Raw genomic sequence first — 9374 nt, forward strand, 5'->3', positions numbered from 1 at the left:
ATAACAAAAGAAGATAATTAAAAGAAATTAAAAATTTGATACTCTTAATTAAAATTTTTAAAATTTTAAAAACAGGGTCAATGAAAATTAAAAAAAAAAATTGTGAAGCTTCCTCCTTTATGCCTATTGTGGGGGCTTTGTCATTATTTTTCCTATCTCTCAAACGTCAAATCTTCTCTATTCATCTCACAATATAGGTAGTGTCTTCATTTGCATGTGAGGTTGAGAACTTTTGGGTGCCTCGGTTATAGTGCTTTGAAAGATTCTTCAACACAAAAGTAAAGGGAATAAGTACCCACAAAAGGGCAAAAAAGATCATCAATCATCATCCCTAACGTTCTATTCTAATCATTCTACCCCACCAAAGTCTACCTTTACTTTTTCGTAAAATCAGAACCCAAAGGTAGAAGAAGCCCAAGAAAAAAAAAAAAAAAACCTAAACGGAGATAACATTAAAAAATAGAAAAAGAAAAGAAAAAAAAAAAGACCCACATTATCCCTTCAAGCACAATCTTATCTCTTTCTCACTTAATTGCTTTTCAAACACAAAGGAATCCCAATGTTCCACCCCCACCGACTGCGATTTCTTTTACTTAAAAGCCTTTAAATACCGTTTAGATTTTATTTTATTGTATTTAATGACGTACATAATTCGATGTATTATTTAAAATTTTTAAATGACGTGACTCATGTTTGCCTTTTGCCGACAAAGTGTGAGCTAACAGATTCTTTGAGATTGTTAATGAATTTATTTTTTGCAAGGGTCTACCAAGCTTATTATCTGTTTTTTATTCTTCTATTACGCTGATTAAATTGGCGTATTCTTTTTTGTCTAGAGTAAGTGAAGAAATAAAACTTTGACCGTAATTTAGCAGACCTTTGTGTTCTATGTCATCTGCTAACAACTCCAATTCATATGATAAATCAATTTTTTTTTTTTTTTTCTTGTTTTCTCAAAATATTTTGTTGCTTGTTCGACTTGCTCTAGACTCCGAGAAAAATCAATTGAAACTTCATTAACAAATAGCCTTTTAATATAGACCATAAAATAAAACCGTGTAGAATTATAGAACTTAATAACAATTTATGATGACGTGGGAAGAATCTAAAGAGGACTACTTTAGTTCATAGGGCTTCGTATAAGTTGATGAGAAGGCCAATTAAAATAATTAAAGTGATTTGTCCCATTAGGAGTTTTAATTAATGATAAATTAAAATATGTTTAGTGTTTGCTTGCAGTAATGACTAAAATATGAGAAGATGAGGCCAAAGCAAATGGTCATTCAACTAACAAATACTTGTTTTATTTTGGTAGATGAAGATTGGTGATTCGGTGACCAGAACTTGTCCCTTTTGATTTCTTTATTCATATTTGTCAGTTTATTATGTTAAATTGGTGATTTAACAGATTCCGGAGATATAAAACGTGGCCACGTTAAAAGATGGAACTCTGATATTATGTTGAAGTTTGTGAAGAAATTTAAAATACGAGAATAATAACAAAAGTAAGAGAGAGAAAAGAGAAATAAAGAATTATAGGTGATTCGGTGTTAGATATCTACGTCCACCATTTTGAATAGCCCTTAGAGACATTGTGCTCACATTAGCTTGATTGTTTATAATATATATGTCCTATATATTAGAAAATATAAAGAAATAATATAAATTCAGAATATATTTAAATAGGAAGAAATAGAACTTTTGGATTGTTTTATTTTTGAGGGAAATCTTCTTATACTCCTTAGGTCTAGGCTTGAATTCTTAGTTTTAATAACTAAAACTTGTGATAAATAGGTCATTTTGTCATTTTTATTTATTTTTTCATTTATAAGCATGTGTGACATGATGATATCATTTTCGGATAATGCTAGACATCCTAAGAGATTTTTCTCAAATTGCTTTTCAAATGATGTGGCAAGCATTTTTTTCTTTAAAAAATTCGCATTCTCTTTCCTTTGTCTCTCACTCCTTCCCAAAATAGTGCTTTCCACATCATTTGGGAAGGATTTTGGGACACCTAGCAGCCGTCATCATTTTTTAATACACGTGGTACAATTTCATTAGGTTTACGCGGAGAAAATAGCATAATGGTACTTCTATTGGCCAAAACTTAGATTTTTAATTGTCAAAATTAGACACTCAATTTCTTATCTATCGCAAAGCTAAAACTAAAACTCGAAGCAATTTTCGTTATTCACATACTGACACATGTCAACAAGTTGTAAAACAATTATAAATCTAACATTTTCCATAACTAAATAGCCAAATCAGAAAAATAAAGGAAAAGGAAACATGGTAAATTTAAGAAAGTAACATAAGGAAAGGAAAATAGTTCTCAAGATTTGCTAATTGGATCCTTTTTTTCACCTATTCTCCATCGTTCATCCATTCGGTTACTTTTACCCATCGTAAATAAATTATTATCTATTAATCATGCATCACTTTTCTAAAAGAGAAACAAAAGGACACAGTTTGCTTCTCTCTCTCTCTCTATCAATAAAACAGAGAAAAAACAAACAAATCAGGACAAAAGTGATTGAAAATATTGCAACGTTGCCTGTCCCCCAGTCCTGATGAGTGATGTCGTGGCCTGTTTTCTGTCATAGTAAAGAATATTGCATGTAGTTTCCTTTTTTGTCAAACATAATTAGACGGAGGAATGATGGAATTGTTAGAGTATATTTAAATGACCTTAAATTTAGGAATTTGATGAAGATTGATGAAGATTAAATTAGTCTAACTTTAAGAATTTGATTATGATTTGATCAGCATAAATTAGAAGATTTGATTAAGATTTTATTTAGGTGTAAGCTCTATAAATAGAGCATTTTGTATTGTAAACAAATTATTCAATAAAAGCATAATGTAGCCCTTTAGGCTTTATCTGTGGACATAAGTCATAAACCGAACCACGTAAAATTCTTTGTGTCTATTTATTTTATTTTCGCAATTTATTTCTATTTCTTTATTAATTTCTTCATGAATACCACAGCTTTTACTAAAATCACATACAAATTCGGATATCGTAACTTTTACTATAGTCACGTAGACTCACGTACCACGTTAACTGCCATGTCCATATGTAAATATGGTAAGTGTAATGTAGACTATTATGCAGTAGTCCGCATTTTAGTAGTTGACGTGACGTGAACTACTCCGTAAACAGTAAAAGTTATAGTATCTCTCTCCGCTCTCTATTACATGTAATACTAGAAGTGTGGAAGAAGGAACATGAATACATGATGGTGCAGAAACAAGCTAGTGGGTGTGCCACAAACAATAGATGCAAGACAATGTCAATCAAAGCACCCAAGGCTGGCCAACAAATGCCTTCAAATAGATTATTGAAGCCTGGATTCATTTTCCACACCCTTAAACAACAGGGGAAGATACATTTGCCGGACTCGACACAATGAAGCTATATGTACATCAAAATAATAGAGGTAAAACATACAAAAGAATATTCAAATCAATGAACTAGCTAGGTATGGAAATCTAAATAGAGTTGTAAGAACAACATTTGAAGGGAGAAAAACTTTTCCCTGTCCCTAAAGCAATTGACTTACAACGACCACGAATTCTTTGAGTAAATAGATACAGGTTGCACAGTGAAGAACAGAATCATGCAAACTCCACCATCTCTGACCCTATAAGAGTAGTATAATCATATTTATAGATGCTTGTAATTGTATAGAACAGAAAAAGAATCATTAACAATATTCAAACAGATGAGGGAGAGGTTACCTCTAAGTGAACAAATTCAACCTTGCAATCAGCAGCATATTGTGTCATCCTTAGACCCTATGCCACACATTCAGATTCAATCTACCAGCCAATTTACATGCTTCTCCTGACGCCTTGAACTATTTTTTGCCCAAATTAAAATCTCATGTTGAATGTTCTTGCCAAACTGGAGCATCTATTGATTCCACGAGAGAAAGGATTATTTCATTTCCACACTTATCATTTAACATTGCCACTGTGTATCGGAGAGCGTAAAATCTGTTTGGACTCCTTATGTGCGGTGTCCTTCTGTAACTTTTCACTTTCAACTGCTTTCTTCATTTCAAGCTCAAGCTGCCTGCAGTTCTCTTCATGGGATTTGTTGAACATTCTCATAAAGTTGAGCAGAGTTGAAATAACTGCAGATGTGATTCAGAAGAGCAATAAGGTAGTGGAAATTACAGTGAAAATACCTGGGTATGTACTGCCCTCAAATTAGACTTTATTGACTATACATATAGATAGAGCAGATGATCAACTTTAAGATTAGCAAACTAAAAACCCTAAACCCCTTTTTTTAGATAGCTTTCACAAACAGATGAACAGCCAACACATGGGTCTTTAGTGGTCCAAAAGCTTATATCAGGGTCACTATAGCAACAATGTGTAGATTTAGATTGGGGAAACACCTTGATATATTATCATAGAGGAATTGATTAGTAAAGGCATCACACACAGCTTCCAATCTGATGACAGACTTAGAAATAGACAGATAACGAACGAACCGAGATTTCATTAAATTTAACTATTAAGTAGATCTCCAAAAACTTAGGAACTGCAAATTATTAAAACAGCTAAGAGATTTCAAAACCAAAAGATCAAACGTAGTACAGAATTTGAGCTTCATACTTCTGGTGACTGGTGGACCATCAGTTAATACAACATTAAATCAGAAAAGTTATAGGAACCAAAATTCTGAATATATACCAATACCATATATGAAAAAACAGATATATCAAAAACCAAAGTTTCCCTTTAACCTTATGGCAATCAAAATGTCAATTCCATTACTCACTGATCACCAGTTACAATACCTTGTTCAAAGGGGCAACGAGCGGGATCTTCTCCCAAATAAAGGATCAATGCATCCACATTTCTACCCTGTAAAATGTCCCAGATGATAAATTATTGTTTTTTACCATTATAAAAGCTTAAACGCTCAACTAATCTTCAAAGCAAGACATACCACGCCAGAATACAATGAAGCCAAAGACCTCACTTCGGCTTCAGAATAAAGAAGGAACTCCTTTGAAGTCTGAAAGAGATAAAAGAATACCATAGATTAAAGCCTAAACAACAGAAGAGGAGACATAAATCCCATGAAAACAAATTAGAACAAAGATCCAAGAAGCCTGATGAATGAAAGATAAAAGCATGACCCTGGGCTCCTTTAGATATAACTATATAAGCATCATAATTATCGTTTAAATGGTACTATCCAAACTGAAGGATGTGGTAGTGTCTTTTCATCATGTTGAATCAGATCTTTGACCATCTTTGACCATCTTATTTGAAAACCAATTAGTGTCCAGTAAGGGAAGCCAAAACTTTTTGTGGCATTTGAAATCGCATCCCATAAAACATGTTCTAAGAGCCGTCCACGTGAGCAAAGCGGCATTGTTGCACCTCAACATATCATTTAAATATTGTAATAGCAATATCCACACAAAAGATAGAGCAATTCATATAATCTCACAGTAGCTCAATGAAATAGAAGCTTCACTATCATCCAAACTCAACTATTTGGTTCACCTTTGTCTTATGAATAAGATACTCTTATAAATTTGTTAGACATTGATTAATGAGAATTTGAGTGTAAGGTTTACTGATCACGTAGCTGCCTAGGATATTCCTGTCCTCTTCTTCTTCTGCTCTCAATTTATCTGCAATTTGCCCTCTGCTTTGCTTTTTTAAAACAGCATCTCGACATCAAACTGCCACAAAAGACCCTAGAATCCAAAGTTCAACATCTTAACTCAAAGGCTATCAATCTCTAAGCACCCTTATACTGATCAGTACACATCCCACCACATGCTATCCCTAGGTAATCATCTCTTTGGAAGAAACTGAGCGAAGATGTTGAGATGAATTAACAGAATTAATGAGTAGCCATACAGAAAAGAAAAAATGAAAATCAACAGAAATAATTCTGGAAAATTTGAAGATAGCACTAGCACCAATGAAGGACAGTACAGAACCACTTTTTGCCCTTTCTAAATTGCAATATGAATGGGTTATCATTCACAATAGACACCAGAGAGACTGCACCAATAAGAGTGTCACGATTCAGGCAATGCAAAAAGCAGAATTCATTGTTGCAAGGGAAAACATGATTGCTTAGAAGTTGATGGCCTTAGAGCATTCCCAATGGAAGAGCCAAATATTACTTTTGTCTAAAATAGCTCTTCAAATGTTTAAAAAACCCCCTACATTGGATTAGCCAAAAGAAAATGTAAAATAGATATTTGATTGGAGGAGCTAAAAAAAAAACCTAAATGTAGCGGCACTTTTCAAGGGAGCTATTTTATTTTTCATTGTTTCTCTCACCTATTTTCTCTTTTTCTCAAATCTTTTCCTACTTTTTCTCTACATGTTCTCTTTTTCCCAAAACTTTTCTCATTTTTTCTCACATGTTCTTTTTTTCCCAAAACTTTTATTACTTTTAATAATATTTTAATAGAATAGATAAAAATATAGCTAATCGGATGTAGAGACATTTAAAAATGGCTTAGCTAAACTAGATAAAAGTGAGTTTTGAGAAGCCATTTTCCATAAAAATATGGCTCCTCTATTGGGAATGCTCTTACATAGGGAAAATGGCCAAATAGTATTCAAGTTGCCGACCTTTATTTGCCTAGTGCCTTGCTTTACTGAGTTGAATCTCTTGGCAAAATCCTTTTGAGCCATATATAATTCTAAAGAGTGGACTAGGTGAACATATGATCCGAACAAGATATAAACTTGAATACGTCATCCAATAACAATAAAATGCAAATTAGAAAAGAAAACGTGCAGATATGGATAGATCTTGTCTATGGTGACCAAAAAAAAAAACGCTTATATACCTTACGGAATTTTTCTGATACAGGACCATCATTTTCAGAGGTGGATAGTTCCTGTATAACTTGCTCCAATCCTTTGCTTATGGCCTGCATTTCCTCTGCCAAAAATTTCAATTGTATCTGGATAGGAATCACAAATTTCAGTCAAGAAGTGCCACTCTACAAAGTTCCTTAAATGATTCTCACCAAAAACAAATAAGAATACCTTTGATGCAGGCTCCAAGCTGGCAAGGTCGTTGGAAAAATCTAAAACTTCTGGAAGTTTATCAGCAAGCACCTACAGCTTATCAAGCAAACTCAAACTTAATCACTTACTATGCAGGTAAACTTATCCACTGGCAAGTACTAGAAAAGCTAATCAATATATTGCCCAAAACATACTATACCATAATTGATGAACATAATGGACTTCTATACCAAAACCACATATTAAGGCACACGCTTTAGTTTTAGTGATAACAAGGCATGCTTCTTTTTCAAAATGGTATGTGGTAAGTTACACACATCCGATGGGACTAGAACCCACGACCTCACCCTCTACCTCGCTATAAAGGGAGGAAGTATCATTCGAGCTAAAGCTCATTGGTCAAGGTATGCTTCTTATATGCAGATGTGTAAAAACCATCAAAGAATCAAATCTTGAGACGTCATTAGCATAATGAATGACCCATCCTGTTACAATTAAAAGATTTTCAAACACCTACATGATGCATCCAACAAATTAACGTTTAGGAAGAAAAATTAGAAGAAGTATATATAGCAACGGCCTTTGTAATATATGTTAAACCCCTCCCCCCACCTTTCTCTCTTTTTTTGAGGGGATGAGGAGAGCAACCTTTTTTCAACGGGCCAAATTCTTAATAGACCCCAACTGTAAGGTCAGAATTGAGATTGTGAGGGACCCCCGATGGACCCCCTTACCCCCTGGGCACCTTCAAAATCTGTCCATGACTATTTAGTCAGCACCAGAATTTCTAAAAGTTGTGTTTTCCAGTTAATTTGTTACAAAGAAATGGCAGAAAATCACATTTGAGTCTTCTTCTAGCTCTAACAACAATATTCTTGAACTTGATCTCATTAAGATACCCTTTTAAGGACTTCAAAACACAGTCACATACATAGAACAGAAGGTTTAGCGAGTAAAACTGAAAAATTCAGACTGAATTGATTGCATATTTTGTCCATAAGTGCCAAGGGCAAAAGACAAGCCAAGAGGCTCAGTCCTGAGATACAGAAAACCAAGGTACTGCACAATTACCTACAAACCACAAGTTATATTCCAAGCCTAAGGTTAATTAAATTCTATTCCTTTTACTTAGAAATCAAAATTCTGCATTGAAAAAAGCTCCTGAAATTCTTCAGGCACCATTTGTAAAATGTTGGAGATAGATATGGATAACAAACAATACATCCTATAATCCTAAGATCCACTATGAATTTAATATAAAATGCATGTCCTCCATCGTTTCATGAGCACAACTGCACAAGAAAGTGTAAAAAAGAAATTGATGCATAAAATGAACCGAGAGGCGATTTGCACATATGTTTCTAGCACAAACGTGCAATGAAATCCGTAAGTAATATATTTGAGTTATGAAAAGTTCCACTTACACTTGATAAGCATACCATATGTTCCAAAAGAATTTTAAAACCAATGTGGAGAGTCAAGCTATAACAGGAACCCCCCAAAAATATGAACCAACTTATACCTTACAAAGATAATGCATGAGGGTCATCTTGTTGCTCCTTCCCCGTGTCTCAGTAAGTTTAAGAAGGCTATCCAACCTAAATCCAATAGCAGAACCTAGAAAAAAAAAAAACCCGTGGAAGTCAGTTAGAAGAGAGAAAATATAAGGAGTATCAATGAACAGGATACCGTATACTGCACATATAATATGTAAGATCCCGCAGCATGAGTGAAAATGGAACAATGACAAACATATATAAAAACATGTGGCAGGAATCAGGATGTGAACTAAGTAATAATACAGACCAAGGAGGTGATGCTAGTAGTTTTATGAATTTGAGTATCAAATGTAGGCTAACTTGATGTTCAAAGGCAGCATCTCAACTCTCAAGTGATCTTAGATTTAGAGGTCAGCTTCCAGCCACAGCCTAGGTCAAATAGGGTATAGGTATACACATACGCTTTTGTATCTCTTTAGGACATTATTAAAATCATATACATCTGATAAATCAGAACTCATAGTTAGATTCATTTTCTGCATACTTCTTTACATAGATCCACTAAAGAAGATTGCCTGAGTGATCAATTTTCATGTTAACCATACTCGACAGAATAGCTAGATTCCTTCTTCCCATACTTCAAGAGGCACTTTTCAAAGTTTCAGAATGCAGATTACATGTTAAACCGTCAAAAGAGTTGGGATCTATAAATTTCTGTTTGTATATTTGTCCTGTATTTGTCCCAAGATTTGCTGGAAAATTTTGTCAAAATCCAACTTTAAGATATTAATAGGATTCCACATGCTCCAATTCTTTAGCAATTTACGTTCTTCATATCCCCTT

At 33.9% G+C, this 9374-nt stretch overlaps 1 protein-coding gene across 1 annotated transcript; it reads right to left on the bottom strand.

Moving 5' to 3' along the window:
- Positions 1-3316: 3316 nt before the first annotated feature.
- Positions 3317-8644, bottom strand: LOC132184618 (formin-like protein 13). Its single transcript, XM_059598312.1, has 7 exons — positions 8555-8644; positions 7051-7122; positions 6849-6965; positions 4970-5038; positions 4818-4884; positions 3745-4142; positions 3317-3647 (listed from the first exon to the last, which is right to left on the bottom strand). Exons 1-6 carry the CDS (start codon positions 8579-8581, stop codon positions 3964-3966), a joined length of 531 nt encoding a protein of 176 aa, XP_059454295.1. The 5' UTR covers positions 8582-8644; the 3' UTR covers positions 3317-3647; positions 3745-3963.
- Between the last annotated feature and the right edge of the window lie 730 nt (positions 8645-9374).

Source organism: Corylus avellana, chromosome ca6 (genome assembly GCF_901000735.1).
Source record: "Corylus avellana chromosome ca6, CavTom2PMs-1.0".
NCBI classification, from domain to species: domain Eukaryota; kingdom Viridiplantae; phylum Streptophyta; class Magnoliopsida; order Fagales; family Betulaceae; genus Corylus; species Corylus avellana.